Source organism: Schistocerca cancellata, chromosome 9 (assembly GCF_023864275.1).
Source record: "Schistocerca cancellata isolate TAMUIC-IGC-003103 chromosome 9, iqSchCanc2.1, whole genome shotgun sequence".
Lineage (NCBI taxonomy): Eukaryota > Metazoa > Arthropoda > Insecta > Orthoptera > Acrididae > Schistocerca > Schistocerca cancellata.
Window position 1 is genome coordinate 249251281 of NC_064634.1, and position 19562 is coordinate 249270842.

Genomic DNA, 19562 nt, shown 5'->3' on the forward strand with positions numbered 1-19562 from the left:
CACAACTTGACCAGAAGAAGGGATCGGCTGGTAGGACATGTTCTGAGGCATCAAGGGATCACCAATTTAGTATTGGAGGGCAGCGTGGAGGGTAAAAATCGTAGGGGGAGACCAAGAGATGAATACACTAAGCAGATTCAGAAGGATGTAGGTTGCAGTAGGTACTGGGAGATGAAGAAGCTTGCACAGGATAGAGTAGCATGGAGAGCTGCATCAAACCAGTCTCAGGACTGAAGACCACAACAACAACAAACATGTCAGGAATCAAAGCAGGAACAGCACAATGGGGTGTAGGGCTTTACATCAGGAAAGAAATGGAACCCAGCGTAGCTGCAATAAGGTATGTAAACGAACGACTGATGTGGATAGATTTGACAGTGTCTAGCAAGAAAATTAGGATTGTGTCAGTATATTCACATTGTGAAGGGACAGATCAAGATAAGATGGATAGTTTTTATAATGCACTCAATGATGTAGTTGTTAGAGTAAAGGATAAGGACAGTGTTCTGCTCATGGGCGATTTTAATGCCAGGACTGGAAATCTAACAGAAGGGTATGAAAAGGTAATGGGTAAATTTGGAGAGGATATGGAGGCCAACACGAACGGGAAACAACTCTTGGATTTCTGTGCCAGTATAGGCTTAGTAATCACAAACTCCTTTTTTAAACATAAGAACATTCACCGGTATACTTGGGAAGGCAGGGGAACCAGATCTGTCATTGACTATACAGGGTGTTACAAAAAGGCATGGCCAAACTTCCAGGAAACATTCCTCACACACAAAGAAAGAAAATATGTTATGTGGACATGTGTCCGGAAATGCTTACTTTCCATGTTAGAGCTCATTTTATTACTTCTCTTCAAATCACATTAATCATGGAATGGAAACACACAGCAACAGAACGTACCAGCGTGACTTCAAACACTTTGTAATAGGAAATGTTCAAAATGTCCTCCGTTAGCGAGGATACATGCATCCACCCTCCATTGCAAGGAATCCCTGATGTGCTGATGCAGCCCTGGAGAATGGCGTATTGTATCACAGCCGTCCACAATACGAGCACGAAGAGTCGCTACATTTGGTACTAGGGTTGCGTAGACAAGAGCTTTCAAATGCCCCCATAAATGAAAGTCAAGAGGGTTGAGGTCAGTAGAGCATGGAGGCCATGGAATTGGTCCGCCTCTACCAACCCATCGGTCACCAAATCTGTTGTTGAGAAGCATATGAACACTTCGACTGAAATGTGCAGGAGCTCCATCGTGCATGAACCACATGTTGTGTCGTACTTGTAAAGGCACAAGTTCTAGCAGCACAGGTAGAGTATCCCGTATGAAATCACGATAATGTGCTCCATTGAGCATAGGTGGAAGAACATGGGACCCAATCAAGACATCACGATCAATGCCTTTCCAAACGTTCACAGAAAATCTGTGTTGATGACGTGATTGCACAATTGCGTGCGGATTCTCGCCAGCCCTCACATGTTGATTGTGAAAATTTACAATTTGATCACGTTGGAATGAAGCCTCATCCGTAAAGAGAACATTTGCACTGAAATGAGGATTGACACATTGTTGGATGAACCATTCGCAGAAGTGTACCCGTGGAGGCCAATCAGCTGCTGATAGTGCCTGCACACGCTGTACATGGTACGGAAACAACTGGTTCTCCCGTAGCACTCTCCATACAATGATGTGGTCAATGTTACCTTGTACAGCAGCAACTTCTCTGATGCTGACATTAGGGTTATCATCAACTGCACGAAGAATTGCCTCGTCCATTGCAGGTGTCCTCGTCGTTCTAGGTCTTCCCCAGTCACGAGTCATACGCTGGAATGTTCCGTGCTCCCTAAGACGCCGATCAATTGCTTCGAACGTCTTCCTGTCGGGACGCCTTCGTTCTGGAAATCTGTCTCGATACAAATGTACTGCGCCACGGCTATTGCCCCGTGCTAATCCATACATCAAATGGGCATCTGCCAACTCCACATTTGTAAACATTGCACTGACCGCAAAACCACGTTCGTGATGAACACTAACCTGTTGATGCTACGTACTGATGTGCTTGATGCTAGTACTGTAGAGCAATAAGTCACATGTCAACACAAGCACCGAAGTCAACATTACCTTCCTTCAATGGGGCCAACTGGCGGTGAATCGAGGAACTACAGTACATACTGACGAACCTAAAATGAGCTCTAACATGGAAATTAAGCGTTTCCAGACACATGTCCACATAACATCTTTTCTTTATTTGTGTGTGAGGAATATTTCCTGAAAGTTTGGCCGTACCTTTTTGTAACACCCTGTATAATAACAGATCAGGATTTCAGGCAGGATGTGAGGGACACACATGTATTCACTGGATTCTTTGATGACACTGATCACTATTTAATTTGCAGTGAAATTGGTATTGTGAGGTCGAAAGTGCACGAGGTCAGGTCCATATGTAGGAGGATAAGAGTGGAGGAACATCAGTATAAGGATATCAGGCACAAGTACATAAGAGTGATCTCAGAAAGGTAACAGTTAGTTGAATGTAGTCAATTACAGTCATTGGAAAAGGAATGGACAAGGTACAGGGACACAGTACTAGAAGTGGCTAAAGAATGTCTTGGAACAGTGGTGTGTAAAGGTAGCATGAAGCAAACAGCTTGGTGGAATGACACAGTCAAGGCAGCCTGTAAAAGGGAAAAAAAGGCGTATCAAAAATGGCTACATACTAGAACTAATGTAGATAGAGGAAGTTATATTGAAGAAAGAAACAAAGCCAAACAGATAATTGTAGAATCCAAGAAGAAATCTTGGGAAGACTTTGCAAACAGGTTGGAGATTTTGGGTCAAGCTGCTGGAAAACCATTCTGGACTGTAATTAGCAGTCTTCAAATGGGAGGTCAGAAGGAAATGACAAGTATTTTGGACAGGTCAGGAAAACTGCTGGTGAATCCTGTTGATGCCTTGGGCAGATGGTGGGAATATTTTGAAGAGTTGCTCAATGTAGGTGAAAATACGATTAGTAATGTTTCAGATTTCGATGTACAATGGGATAGGAATAATGATGGAAATAGGATCACATTTGAGGAAGTGGAGAAAATGGTCAATAGATTGCAGTGCAATAAAGCGGCTGGGGTGGATGAAATTAAGTCGGAACTCATCAAATACAATGGAATGTCAGGTCTTACATGGCTACACAGGATAATTGAAATGGCATGGCAGGTTCCATAAGACTGGACGAAAGCAGTAATCACACCAATCTTTAAACATGGAAACAGAAAAGATTGTAACAACTACAGAGGTATCTCTTTAATCAGCGTTGTGGGTGAAATCTTCTCAGGTATTGTTGAAATGAAAGTGCAGGTATTAGTTGAGGGCAAATTGGATGAAAATCAGTGTGGGTTTAGGCCTCTTAGAGGTTGTCAGGACCAGATATTTAGCTTATGGAAAATAATGAAGAAGTGTTACGAGTGGAACAGGGAATTGTATCTATGCTTTATAGATCTAGAAAAGGCGTATGACCGGGTTCCTAGGAGGAAGTTATTGTCTGTTCTACGAGATTATGGAATAGGAGGCAGACTTTTGCAAGCAATTAAAGGTCTATAAATAGATAGTCAGGCAGCAGTTAGAGTTGACGGTAAATTGAGTTCATGGTTCAGAGTAGTTTCAGGGGTAAGACAAGGCTGCAACCTCTCTCCACTGTTGTTCATATTATTTATGGATCATATGTTGAAAACAATAGATTGGCTGGGTGAGATTAAGATATGTGAACACATAATAAGCAGTCTCAAATATGCGGATGACTTAGTTGTGATGGCAGATTCGATTGAAAGTTTGCAAAGTAATATTTCAGAGCTAGATTAGAAATGTAAGGACTATGGTATGAAGATTAGCATCTCCAAAATGAAAGTAATGTCAGTGGGAAAGAGATATAAATGGATTGAGTCCCAAATAGGAGGAACAAAGTTAGAACAGGTGGACGGTTTCAAGTACTTAGGATGCATATTCTCACAGGATGGCTACATAGTGAAAGAACTGGAAGCGAGGTGTAGCAAAGCTAATGCAGTGAGCACTCAGCTATGAACTTCTCTCTTCTGCAAGAAGGAAGTCAGTACCAAGACTAAGTTATCTGTGCACTGTTCAATCTTTTCACCAACTTTGTTGTATGGGAGCAAAAGCTGGGTGGATTCAGGTTACCTTATCAATAAGGTTGAGGTTACAGATATGAAAGTAGCTAGGATGATTGCAGGTACTAGTAGATAGGAACAATGGCAGGAGGGTGTTCACAATGAGGAATTCAAAGAAAAACTGGGAATGAACTCTATAGATGTAGCAGTCAGGGCAAAGAGGCTTAGATGGTGGGGTCATGTTACATGCATGGGAGGAACAAGGTTACCCAAGAGACTCATGGGTTCATAAGTAGAGGATAAGAGGAGTCAGGGTAGACCAAGGAGAAGGTACCTGGATTCGGTTAAGAATGATTTTGATGTAACAGGCTTAACATCAAAAGAGGCACCAATGTTAGCACTGAATAGGGGATTTTATAAGGGGGACTATGCTCCAGACTGAACATTGAAAGGCATAATCAGTCTTAAATGACGATGATGGTGGTGATGATGATGATGATGATGATGATGATTTATATTATATTATCAATAGTTGATTATTTTCATTGACTTTTAGTATCATTTTTCATTCTTATTGCATCTGTTTTTCAGGCCTGCTGTCAAACTTGTTTATTAATTTCTTTTATTTGTTGCCGTAATTTATCTCCACTAGAGAAAAACAGTTCAATGTTATCAGCAAAAGATAAGTGGTTCAGATAGATTCTGTTAGCATTTCTGCCTCCTTTTTCCCCAGTTTAGGGATATGGCAACTTCTTCTTGGACTGTTAAGGATATTGAATTTACTTTCTGACTCCTTTTCCATTTCTGAATTTCCCTGACACAAGCCTAATAGATGTCACTGACACAGGTTGTGTCACAATTTCTACTAAAGACTTCTAGGGGTAATATGGGGGAATTAGTAGATAAAGTTTTGATAAGAAACCCTTGCCTGAAAATGTCTTTTTGGACATAAAATAAAATTGAAGATTGAATCACTTTCAAATCTCTCACTTCACAGTATGTATACAGTAGAGACAATGAGCTCTGATCTATGTGCTCTACAGGAGCTGCTCCATGTGGTTACCCTGCTGTTCAATGCACAAGCTGTATTTGTGCCCCATGCACACTGTTCACAAAGCATCATGTGCATCTGTAAGGCACCATAATCAGCCCTCTTAGTAGAGGAAGTACAAATTTTTCACAACCATTATCGTAGTCTGAGAAATATAGTATATTATGAACTGAAGTGATCCAGAAAACTTCCTTGATACCTTTGTTGTGCTGCTCTGTCACTAGGTAAGGTACTGTAAAGTGGGAGATTAGATCTTCAAACTTATTTTATATCCAAATGCTACATTTCTGGACATGGGTTTCTTATCAAAAAATTATATACCAAGTCCCCTCTAAAACCTCTAGAAGCCTGCAATAGGAATTGTGAAATGCTCTATACATTCTTCACCAAATTAATGTAAGTTATATCAATGCTTTGTTTCTCAAGGGCTGTCACTATATATTTAGTTGAATCTGAGTCAAAAGCTTTCTCAAAAGCCACGAATCTTCAGCAAATTGGTAATTTACACTCATTGCTCTTTTCTACAGATTCATTCCTAATTTGCAATGCTCACCCTTGCTACATGCTTTTGTAAAGGCAGTTTGTTCTTTTGTTTTAGCAGAATTCCACTGGTTTTTAAAGACAGTTGGTAACGATTTTAGTGAATATCTTTTTTATTATTGAGAGGAAGTTGATATGTTAATATAGTAGTTTCTTACAGCCCGTTAGTCTTCTTTCTCATGGAGTACAAACAACTGCAGCATTGTTCCAGTTTGGGGAATTGTCCTCTTCTGAAGACATTCTCTAAACAGTTGTGAAGTGTGTTTTATTCATTTCATAATACACAGACTTTCAGAGCATATGTCTGATGTACAGGAAAGATGTCAAGTCACAGTTTGCTTATTTGAAATTTTGTCACACTTACAATATTACTTTGTGAAGAATTTACTTATTTAAAATATGTCAAACATACAATATTTTCATCCACTATAACTATCATAAATTTTTATTCCATTTTAGGCATCCAGCTCAATTTTAGGCATCCAGCTCGAAGTATCACTTCGTTTTTAATGAAATCTTCCACAGGGTAGTGGCATATTTCAATTAGAAAATCATGTAACTTGCTTTTTAAAATATTTAGCTTCATATTCATTATCTTTTTGTAAATTGCATTTGAATTGCTTTTCCTCCAGATTTAACCATTTCTGTTAAAATGCCATTATTCTCCAGCCATCTTTTCCTTCTTCATGCCTGAAATAGCTTTACGCATTTCACATAGAATTGCTTTCAAAATGGTATTTTTCTTATCAATTGTCTTTGCTTTTGATTCTTACTAACATTTAAGGAAATGTTAATAAACATATAATGGTTTCAAAATGCACAGAGAAAAAGAGTGAAATTTTATGAATAAAAGTCTGTCAGTGGTTTGTGTTTTCAATGTTTCTGATACTTATTTAGGATAAAAAGATCCATTGTCAGTGTTTCCAAGATTCAAATGACGCTTTCCATCATGATCTGATGAAGCAGTCATACCTAAGGGACGTTATATTGTTATATAAACATAAAAGCATTTGAGAGCTAGTATACACAAACTACAGCACAAAATCTGTATAATGCTAAAATATGCATCAGTGATGGCCTGTGGCAAAATTATTTTTAATTGTTTGGTTTTCATTGCACATGCAAACGTCAGTCAACAAATATCAGTACAAAAACATTGAAAATATTCACTGAAAGAAGTATAAATATGATACACCAAAGAAGTGTGATTGCCCTTGAAAACTAGATTTTTACTACTACATGAAATTACATAAATTATAACGAAAAGAGGTGCGGAGGGTTTACATTTATTTGTGATGAGCTGATTTTTGAAGCAGCAGAGAAGAAGATGGAATAACAGCTTTCCAATGTATGGGTATTTTGCACTAAAGTTTCCTGAAAATGGTGTGTTCAATGTGTATTTTTATTAAGTATGTATCTGGTTGTGTAATTTTGCCCCCAAAAATTTCTAAATGTTACAGAAATTCAAGTTTATAGCTTTTGTTTTCTATATGTAGACTCAAAGTCATTTTCATTATTGTCAACAGTGTGTCCAGTTTTGAGCAAATGGGTACCTACTGCTGATTTATTTGGTTGCTGGAGGCAAAACACTAAGATGTTCATTAAACCTCATTCTCAAATTTCTGCCACTTTGACCTATGTAGAAATGATTGCTGTTTTGGCATTTGATCTTCATACTCCAAAATGTGCTACCGTAATTTACGGAATACGAGCTGCACTTTTTTCTCTGAAAAATTGCCTTATACTCAAAATCAACATAAAAATGTCCAGTAATTTGATTTAAAATTCCCACCAGTCTTAAAAATGGCCATATATTCAATGCCACAGGAAACCTATCTCTATCTGGCAACACTGGGTTCAACTGGCAGCAGTAGTGCACCGATGTGACGAACATGAGTTTCAGGGATTCACAAGCTTGTTAACACTGTCTCCCACCTGCCCTGCCATCACAAACCCAAAACATTGTCTAAATTGAAAGTATGGTAATTGAATATGCAGAAGAACTTAGAAGCACAGCAGCTGAGCAGCATTTTGGCCCTAAACCAACAGATAAAACCATTCACAACTGGCAGGATAGTAAAAAAAGACGAGGACTAAATATGCAAATAGAAGACTGAATGCAAAATGGCCATAACCAGAAGTTGACACATTGAAATGGATTCAAGGATACCATCAAAATGACACTGGAATTCATACAAAAATGATTCAAATACACACTCGCAAATTAGCACTACAATGGAACTTAACAGTTTGTAGGGGTGGAGTTGGTTGGTGCTACAGGTTTATGAAGCGTCATGGACTTGGCATGTGAACCAAACCAAAATATCTCAGAAAATGCCACAAATTCACGAAGATAAAATATTATCTTTGCATTGTTTATTGCTCAACATCAGAAGAAAACCAGTGTGGAACTAAGCCAAATAGTGAATATGGACAAAACCTCTCTGACATTTAATGTGCCGATTAACAGAAAGGTGCTAAAACTGGAACTATAAAAACAAGAGGACATGAAAAAGTGCACTACACTGCTGCCCTTTCATGTTGTTCTGATGGTACTAAACTTAATCCAATGATCATTTTCAAATGCAAAACAATGCCAAAACTTTCTGAAATATCACCACCAGGTGTTGTCGTTCATGCAAATGACAAAGGTTGGTTGGATGGATGAGACTAGTATGAAATTATGGATTAACAGAGTGTGGTAGAGAAGGAAAAGTGCTTTACTGAAGAAGACATCTCTTCTTGTGCTATATCAGTTTAGTGGACATTTGTAAAATTATGTGAAAGAGAAACTGAGAATGGGAAATACAGAGGTTGCTGTTATTCTGGAAGGACTTACTTCACAACTGCAACATTTTGATGGAAATTACACACCTCAGGCCAAGCTGCCTGAGTTGGCAGCCATGTGTGTGCAAGGCGAGTTTGCTTGTGTCAATAAATGGTGTGTGTTCCTCTTTTTCTGATGAAGGCTGTGACTGAAAGCTTAAGTGTAAGTGTCTTTTGCTTGTGTCAGTCTGTAGCTTAGCATGTTATCTCTATGCTAAATAGCAATCTATCTTTTCATACATTGTTGATATTCCTACCTGGAGTTTCCATTGTTCAGTTTACAACTCTAATTATAATGTCATCAGATCAATACATCATTTTTCTCTTGATGTCATTTGTTGCAGAGCCATGAAAACATTCTTTCAAATGGTTTGTATCACTTTTTGATCCTTCATTCTTTCCATTTAAATTTCACAATATATCAAAATTAAATTTGTCGGAGCTAAAAGTGAATGGTCTAATCTGATTTCAACCTACTACTACTTTATCTGTGAGAAATCTTACACCATGCACTACAAAAACATTGCAATTTTAGTAGGTTTTAATCTTCTGGGGCACAGTAGTTACAACAAATACGTGTTTGCACTAGTGGACAGAATTCTTCCTTCACTTATATGGCTATCACTACTAAATTTTTATGCAGTCATCAACCAAAAGGGTTAACAGTGTGTTTTAATACATGTGATAAAAGAAAAATAAATTAACTTCTTCACATTGGATTTTACTGGATTAATACCTTCAGTAGACACTTTTTCAGAAACTGGTTCGTTGTTGGCTTTGTTCATCAAAAATTCTGTCTCAACATCCTCTACGACACCTTCATCTGGAGATGTTGGATCATCCTCCTGTAACAAACACATTATTAGATAGAGACTAACAATTATGATGTTCATAACAGAAAACTTTGTAGGCTGGTAGAAATAATTAAAAATAAAAACTAAACAGAATTGTAAATTGCTACATGCAACAAAAAGTTAAAGTTTCAATAGCTTTCGAATCTGGACTTAACATCGAATTAGAAGGGCAGGGTCAACAGGAAGAAAGTCTTTATAAGGTTCAAAAATGGTTCAAATGGCTCTGAGCACTATGGAACTTAACAGCTGTGGTCATCAGTCCCCTAGAACTTAGAACTACTTAAACCTAACTAACCTAAGGACATCACATACATACATGCCCAAGACATGAATTCGAACCTGCGACCGTAGCAGTCGCGCGGTTCCAGACTGCACGCCTAGAACCGCGAGACCACCGCGGCCGGCCTTTATAGGGAGTAGACAGGATGTCGAGCTGAGGATGACACTGCAGCATTGTATACAAAAAGTATCAACAGTGGGCTGCCTGTAGTACCCTAAAGGAAACAAATTATGGCAGCTTAGCACATATCAAACCCAAGGTAGCCAGGCAAAAATGGCTCAAAACCCATTCAAATAACTAGATAAGAGAAATAAATCTGTCTCACAGAGAAGGATTTAAGTCAGGATTTCTGAACTTACATGTTCAATTCCTATAAGCACACTTTTTTTTTTTTTTTTTTAGAAAAATGTCGTATTTACTAGACCTCCCTTTATTTCTTTCTGTTCCTTCACATTATCATGTCATAGTAACTAAATGATCACACAAGCTCATAGATTACAAATTCCAGTTCTTTTTTTTATTTTTTGTGAAAAAAAAGGATATATATACTCACATCAGAGTCAACTGCACTAGTTCGACGAATGCATTCTGCTGTCAGCTTCCCCAAACCTGCTGTAGAAGTACACAGACAAGTAAGCATATGTAAAGCTTGCAACCATGAAGTCATCTAATGATACTTGAATTACAAAGGATGTAATTGGCTTTGAATATTTAAATTCATCAGAAACAATAATTCTTAGCTTTGTAATCAATAAAAAAAATAACAAATAGAAAGGTGAAAAACAATGGAAATTGCTATCACGTTCTTCAGCTATGGTGGTGCAACAAGCAGAGGAAGATTGTAGAAAAAGAAAACAGTAATTGTATTCCAGAATTATACTCCTAGCTTTAAAAGACCTAAAGGCGTGACATTTAGCAGACAGTTAACATATTTTCTCGCAAAGTAGCATGCATGCTTCCCTGATCATTTGACTGTTTGGTTTTGTGCAGCATTATGGTAACACTCTTTTGTGAGACAAGTGAACCAGTGAATATTCATGCTTGTAGATAGTGAATTAACTTTCAATTCAACCAAAATAAATTATAAACAGCACTCTAGTGTATATTGTATAAATCCTTTATAAATAACCTTTGCTACCTCATTACAAAAATATAAGGAAAATGTAAACTTGATAACGGTAGAAGATTTCAAAAACCAGATGTATGGTAGCATTTTAATAACGACAGGTTAAAGAAACAAAACCTAAGAATAAAATCTGTAGAAAAAGTAAAGGGAGGAGAAAATAATGTTGGTTGTCACACAAATTTGACCGTTCAGATGAAAAAATTATTTATTTTATGTATTTTATGAAAAATTATTAGAAGACTGTAATAAACAAATTCCTGCTGGAAATGAAGACACTGCAAAACATGTGCAGTATCTGTCTTCTGACACTATGGCTTTACATTACATTCATACTTGTTCAATAGATTATGAATACATCATTTCATAATGATGTGGAATGTGTCAGTTTAACATAAGATCAATTCAGTAAAAGGAGTTGTCATTTACAAATTCTTTTAATTTGTTTTTAAAAGCTGGTTGGCTATCTGTCAGTCTTTTAATGCTATTTAGTAAATGACCACAGATCTTTGTGGCAGCATAAATCACTCATTTGTGTGCCAAAGTCAGATTTAACCCAGAATAGTGAAGATCATCTTACCTTTTAATGTTGTACCTATACACTTGCAATTATTTTTGAATTGGAATGGGTTATTAATAACAAATTTCATAAGTGAATACATGTGTTGCAAAGGTACTGTGAAAATCCTGAGTTCCTTAATGAATGTCTGCAAGGTGATCTTGGATGGGCTCCAGTTATTATTCTCATTACACACTTTTGTGCAGTGAATATTTTTTCTCTTTAGGATGAATTACCGAGTAGACTAATTTACTAATTATCACCAAAATTTGCAATAACTATAACAGCATAAGTAGCTGAACCCAAACATTTCACCAGATCATCAATGTGTTTCTTCAAATTCAATTTCTCATCAATATAAACACCCAGGAATTTTGAATATTCTACCTTAGCAACAGAATTCTGTTCAAAATCTATATTTATCAATGGTGTTATGCCACTTACTGTACAGAACTGTGTATACCATGTTTTCTCAAAATTTTGTGGGAGTCCATTTGCAGAGAACCACTTAATAATCTTCTGAAAGACGTTATTTACAATTTCCTCAGTTAATTCTTGTTTGTCGGGTGAGATTACCCTGCTTGTATCATCAACAAAAAGAACTGGCTTTGCATCTTCATGAATATAGAGTGTCAAGTCATTAACATACATTAAAAGCTAAAGGGACCCAACAAAGCCCTGTCACACACCGTTCTTGATACCTCCCTTGTTTGAGGCATTTTTCCAGTTAAGTACGAATTAAAATATTTGTGGATTGTCTAACTGATACCACAAAACTCAAGCTCATCCAGAATAATTTCACAATTCACACAATCAAAAGCCTTCAAGAAATCACAAAAATCCCAATGGGTGATGTTTCGTTATTCAGAGCATTTAATATCTGATCACTGAAAGAATATCTATACCATTTTCTGTCAAAGAGCCTTTCTGAAAACCAAACTGACACTTTGCTAGTACTTCATTTTTACAAATATGTGAAGCTACTGTTGAATACATTATTTTTTCAAGAATTTTTGATGAAGCTGCCAAAAGTGGGATTGGGAGTAGTTGTTAGCATCAGACCCAGCCCCTTTTTTAAGCAATGATTTAAAAATAGCGTATTTCAGTTTATCCAGAAAAATGCTCTGTTTCAGTGAACTACATATGTGTTGAGAACCCTGCTTATCTGTTGGCAACAAGCTTTTAGTACTCTGTTGGAAATGCTGTCAATTCCATGCGAGCTTTTACTTTTGAGTGAATGTCAGTATGAGGGTTGAGTTGAATTTCAGTTTTATCAAATTGCATAGGTATTGCCTCTTCCATTTGCATTTTCTAATGAAAGGCTGGATCCTATTTTCTCTATAACACTTAGAAAATTATTATTATAATATTTTCTACTTATGACTTTCTGTTAACAAACTTTTCATTGAGTCTGATAGGAATAGTTTTCCTGTGCTCTCGGTTGTCCTGCTTTCCTTTTAACAATATGCCAAGTTGTTTTAATTCCATTATCAGTGGTCCTAATCTCAGACATAATGCACGTACTCCTGGACTTTTTAATAACTTTTCTTAACACAGTAAAGTAGTTTTTATAATGTTTGCCTGTTTCTAGATCATTACTCCTTCTAGCTATAAGATATATTTCCCTTTTCTGTTTACAAGATATTTTTATCCCTTTAATATGCCATGGCTTTTTAGATGGTTCCTTACAACTAAATTTCACTGTTTTCTTAGGGAAATTGTTTTCAAATATACTCACAAAGGTTATCATCAGGAGGTAAAATCTTTAGTACTGCCAGTAGATAAATACAGAAGCATCATACATGGTACCAGCGCTTTCCCGTTTGGTAAGTCATGGAATCTTTGTTTTTAATATATCATTCCCATGTGGAATGTTTCTTTCTATTTTATTTATGACAATATTTTTCTTATTTCACATCTTGTTCAAATACACTCTTTCCACCACAAGATGTCCTGGATCCTTACTTTTGTGCCACCTTATAGTTACAACCTCACTCACAATTTTCATAGGGTAACTTCTCATGCACTGACAAACTGCCTATTGGCTTCTGTCTCGGGTTCTTCGGCCAACGTTCATCTAATGATTTTTCTGACGTTTCGCCAGCACGAGTGGCTGGCATTGTCAAAGCTTCACCCTCCATTGCCGGTGGTGAACTGGAGGCGAGCTCGCGGCCGCAGGCTATATGTACCTGGTGCGCCAACGTCCGAGGGCTTCCCCGCGGTCATTTCCGGTGTGGTTCTCCTCTTGCTACCTGCGACGGTCGTTCGCTGCAGTACGGGAAGCCAGGATCCGTTTACCTTAAGGCTTTCCTCTTTCTTGTTGAAACTGTTCGCGTGTTTTTGGATTTCTACAGCTTCTCTGAACAAGCGCGTGTGATAGTGCTTCTCTACAGCCAGAACTTCCATGTCGGCGAATTTTATTACGTGGTCGGTCTCATTCAGTGCGTGCTCTGCCACGGCCGATTTCTCCACCTGCCCCAACCTGCAATGTCGCTTATGCTCTTTGATCCTGGTGTTAATGGATCGTCCAGTCATTCCGACTGATACAACTCCAGTTTCCTGCATCCTGTATTTCCTATTATTTATGCTTCCAAAACACATCCCACCAATTTGTTGCATCTTCCTATACTATCGAACTTCTCCTGGATTTGACCTCAACAACACATTTTCCTCCACAATTTTCCAATTTGCCACTTCTTTAGCCTCCTCTCTCATCTGGTACATAACCTCTAACTTATTTGAACATTTCCTCATAAGTCATGACAGACACTTACTCATTTCAGTTTTTGTACATTGCATACTCACCCTATCGCTCATTTCCTTTGTGTTTTCTTTTATTTCTTTTATCCTGACAACCTGGCAACTATTTTTATTTTGTTTTCCTTTGACAGGTAGCAACATCACAAGACAACAGAGTGTGCTTGAAAGAGGACAAGAGAGTGTGTCTGAAAGATGACTTGTCTGAAAGCTAAACAATTTATAGCCCTTTTACGCTGAGGTGACAGAAGTCATGGGATAGCACTATGCATGTATACTGATGGTGGTAGTATCGTGTACACAAAGTACAAAAGGATGGTGTATTGGTGAAGCTGTCATTTGTACTCAGGTGATTCTTGTGAAAAGGTTTCCAATGTGATTATGGCCATACAGTGGGAATAAACAGACTTTCAATACAGAATGCTAGTTCAAGCTAGACATAGTGGACATTCCATTTTAGAAATCGTTACAGAATTCAATATTCCAAGTTACGGAATTCAATATTCCAAGCCACAGTGTCAAGAGCTTGCCGAGAATACCAAATGTCAGGTATTATGGTATTATCTCCCATCACGGACAAAGCCAACAGCCGAGGGCCTTCACTTATCAAATGAGAGCAGTGGTGTTTTTCTAGAGTTGTCAGTGCTAACAGACGAGCAACATTGCATGAAATAACTGCAGAAATCAATGTGGGATGTACAACAAACATAACCATTAGGACAATGGGGAGAAAACTGGCATGAATGGGCTATGGCAGCTGATGACCAATGCAAGTGCCTTTGTGAACAGCACAACAGTGCCTGCAGCACCTCCCCCGGGCTCGTGACCATATCAGTTTGACCCTAGACAACTGAAAAATCATGGCCTGGACAGATGCGTTCCAATTTCAGCTGGTAAGAAGTGATGGTAGGGTTCGAGACTGATGTGGACCCCATGAAGTAATGGGCCAATCTGTCAACAAGGCACGGTGCAAGCTGATGGTGACTCCATAACAGTGTGGGCTGAGTGTACATGGAACGGACTGGGTCCTCTACTCCAAGTAAACTGATCATTGACAGTAAATGTTAATGTTCATCTGTTGGGGACCATTTTGACCCAAATAATGATGGAATTTTTAGATACAACAATACACCATGTCACTGGACCGAATCTGCGCCCAATTAGTTTGAAGAATCGACAGCATACGAACAATTATTCAAGGGTTCTCATATTTCACTGGAAAAATTAGACCACATGTTTGGTCTTGAAACTTCTGACTCAGTCATATCCATGTAAGGATTCCTTATCCCAAACAGATAAATTTGTTCTGCTACATCATCTCTGAAGAATTCTATTACCTCCACAGATACATCTTAAACTATAAATTTGCTACTGCTCCCTGACAGTGTAAGAAGCAGATTTCTCTCTCTCAAAAGGGAATACCTTAAATATTAGTAGCCCATGAAGCAATTAGCTTTTAAAATCCTATACAAAATTTATAGAAAATTTTATTTATTAGTTCAGTGGCACAGGACCTCATGGAAAATGAAAGATATACCAATGAAACAGAAGAATCTGTAATATAATTGCAAAATAAAGGCAAATATAGAAGCAAGCAAATCAGTACAACAATATGACAATGAACAAAACCATAATGGAATAATTTAAGGCAGCAACTACTTCCCACACACAGCTGAGTGCTTGGGTTATGACATACTCAAATGGCAGAAATTGTATATTGAGAAGAGGAAACTGAGATAGAGTTATATTGATGTGCATGATATAAGTTCTTTTTTCTTTTCACTTTGTCAGTGAATTATGAAGAAGTTACCTTTTTTTATTCTTTTCTGCACAACTGTATCTATCATGTTCCGTCTTTACCTCTACTGCAAGAGTGACAAGAAACCTGGCTCTGCAAGAATGTTACGTGGCCAGCCACAAAAAGCTTTAAGATATTTACTGAATATTTTCTAGCTTCTATAAAAGAGATGTCACAGTTCTCTTCCAAGAACACTCATTCTAACATATTTTGCAATGATCTACACAAATTTCACTAATCACAAACTATGCTACCCTTCCCTAAACTCAACCTGCCACCAATATGTTTTTGCATGCTCAACTACTTATCCAGATTGATGGAGTAAAAGGTTAATATTATAAAGAACAGCAATTGCTTTGGTGAGTGCATACTATTTTTTAAGATTCTGTCAATGAATCAAAATCTTTAATTTACTTAACCCATGATCCTGTTTCTGTGGCCATTCTATTTTATATGCCCCTGCATCTTTAAACCAAGATATTCAACTGAAGACACCACTCAAGTCATCATATATTATGTACACTGTGACAAAAGACAGTAAGAGTTTTACATGGGCTGCTGTTAATGTTTTGGAAATTGATTCTCAACTGTTATACTCAATCATTACTTCTGACTTGTACTGCACATTTTCTTCATTTCAGATCTTGAATGACTTTTCCTTTCAATGATACCTACGCTATGTCTCCAAAACATACCCTCCATTCTACCTGATTTTATGTTTTAATTTAATGATTTCAAGTCTCATTTTAAACACCGCAGTTATCACCAATATTGCTGAAATTCTATGATGAGTTGTTTCACTCTAGTGCACACTATGTGCCTAAATTAATCTCCTTTACACATTAAATCTATGTGCTGAGCAAGAACTCAAACACAGATTTCTGCCTCTATTGGGCAACACTCCTTAAACTGAGCATCATGAGCAGTTCTCATGGAGAGACAAGACACATCAATCGCATCATGAGCAATTATCATGGAGAGGCATGACATATCAGTCTATCAGTACTTTCCATATATTTACACATTTTTGGTAGTTCTGCATTCTTTGCAATGAAAGAAGTTCTGGAAGCAAGGAAAGTCAGAGAATGTTTTATACACAAATTACATGGCTAAACTCACAGACAGTGCTCTTATTCTACAGTACTCTGTGTACTAAAATGTACATTCCCGACTTACTAAAACAATATGACAGACATGGACAAGGGCTCCATCATCTGCCATCGGCAGGAGGTACTTTGACTCATCTTGGTTTGTTCAGAACACATGTTTTGATGAAGAAAAGAAGATTGAGTTTGTAAAGGGTCACCCTCCTCGAGGTATTGATAGCAAAAATATATTCCACTTTTTAAACAGGTTAATATTATCTCAGCTGATTTTCTAAAAGAATTTCATATGATTTTGTACATGGTGTGTTATAATTTAAGCTAAAAGCCATGAAAAGAAATTACTTTATTTTCGTTGTTACAATCAATGTATACTATAGTTCAATTCTTTTATCTCGGTGGTTCGTGCATACCCGCCCAGACGCGGGAGATTGCTGCGCTGCCAGTTGTATGCGCCAAAAGAAACAGCGCCATAGTATAGTTTGCAAACTTACATTTAGGAGGGAGCGCATTAACCCTCTCGCTGCTACAGAGACGTGCTTCCCGCATTCCACGATGTGCGCGATTTTGTCATCATTGCACTGCTCGCCTGTGCAGACACATGGTGTTTTGACTGCTTTGACACACTTTATCATTCGATTTCAAAAAAACTATTTGGCCCAAAAATTTGATTTTTACACATTTTCTTGACTGATACCTTCCCCCCATAAATGACTTAATTTTGTTTTGATGTTCAGCGCAGCTATTGTGCAGCATTAGATGTAGTAAACCACTGCACGAATTTTGAAGAGTTTGCAGAGGTAATGTCCATAGCGTATACTTTCCGTATGGTCGATTTTAGGTGCCACTAGAAATTTCAAAAAATTACATTCAAACGAATAAAATTCATGAAGTAAGACACTTGATATTGTTTTTAAATAAAGAAAATATTATGCATCGATCAAGGGTTGAACTCAGAACCTTTCGCTTAGCAGCCATACACTGTAACCATTACGCTAACGCAGCTCGTCATTCGATATACCTCCCAGAGGACTTTGAAATATCACGCAAAATACCAACAAACACTGTTGGTATGATTATGAATTACTCACGTTTAGTCGAAGTGCAATAGGAAATAAACAATTACCGCTGTTCTTTATTGCAAAAAAGCGGTTAATGAGAATGATACAAACATCTTTCCTTGCCTGAATTAGGAGGATTATAGCTTGTTTGGTTTAATTAATTAATAGAATATGAAGCAATCGGTATAAAGAATGCTTTTTCCAAACTTTCTATAAAAGAAAGTCTGTTATCAAGACATTGCTTTTGTTCAATTACTTTATTTATGACTGAACGTCTCTAAAACTGAAGACACTCGTCCGTGCCATGCACTGCAGTCGAGCTCTGGCAACGTCGTTCTCTGTTCATTGGCTGACTGTGTTTTGTGGCGTCAGATGCGCAGAACGAACCTAAACTTGGCCGCCGTCATAAATGACGCGCACTTTAGCTCTGAATATACAGTTGAACTTTTTTTTTTTAAGAAACAACTGAAATTGCAAAATATTTGCCACACTTAAAATTTCTATCATTAATTACATAATTTAGTACAATTTATTAAATGTATTTCTGGATTATTTATAAAATAATAATAGAAATTAATGGAAATTCATTTGTCAAGAAAATTTGTAAACTCTTTGGAATATTGTTAGTAACACAGAGTCAACTGTTAGAGGGAGTGCCATTGGCGTGATCGGACATGTTTTTATTTTTGGAAATAACAATGTAATTTACGGTTTTGTTGGCATGGAAATTGTAATGACAGTGTGATAGAGAAAAATGTGAGAGAATAAAATTAACATGAAAACAGAAATTCTATGGCAGGCTTACTTCAGTATAATTACATCAACTGGAACCATGACGATCTACATTGTCAAAAATTTCAACTTCAAGAATCAGCCCCTAGACATGAAGAACTGGAGCCAATTACTAGACAAGAAGGTAAGAAAAAAGTTTATTGTAAAACTTACTCTGCTCAAAGCTTATTAAAAGAGATAACTGTAAAGACTGAGACAATCAACAAATGATGTGAGGGACGGGTGGATTAAAAGTTCAAGATATGATCCAGTACACAAGGTGAATCAGAACTCTGACAGATTTTCAAAGATTGTTTAGGGATACCTTGTGAGTATTTTGATAGAAGGGACCCACGGTCTCCAGTGACATGCTACAGCATTATTGCTTTTCATTTGGTTTCTTGCCCCTACTATCTCTGGATCTGTATTGTAATGAAAACAGTACATAACTGTGCAAATGTTGACAGTTGCACTATCTACCTTATTTCCGTTTGTTCATGCAGGGTGTATACATGGACAAGGAAAAAATATTCCCAGATTTTTCCTAGATTTCCCAGTTAAAAATACACTTTCTCCCGAGTGAAAACACACTTTTTCCGTGCTAAGTGAAATATCTTTGCAGTGCAGCAACATGTGCGCTATGTATTTTTGTATTACAAAAGTGTACATTGGAAGTTCACCAAACATTGCATGTTACTTTCCGAATCATTGAAATCG

General features: G+C 37.4%; 1 protein-coding gene across 1 annotated transcript in view; it reads right to left on the reverse strand.

Annotated features, from left to right (window-relative positions):
- LOC126100186 (small G protein signaling modulator 1-like) overlaps positions 1-19562 on the reverse strand; it is a 292492-nt gene that overhangs the window by 79009 nt on the left and 193921 nt on the right. Inside the window, exons 18-19 of the mRNA XM_049910745.1 lie at positions 10227-10285; positions 9276-9384 (exon numbers count right to left, since the gene is read on the reverse strand). Of these exons, the coding sequence (XP_049766702.1) occupies positions 9276-9384; positions 10227-10285 (168 nt within the window). The remainder of the gene's footprint in view (positions 1-9275; positions 9385-10226; positions 10286-19562) is intronic.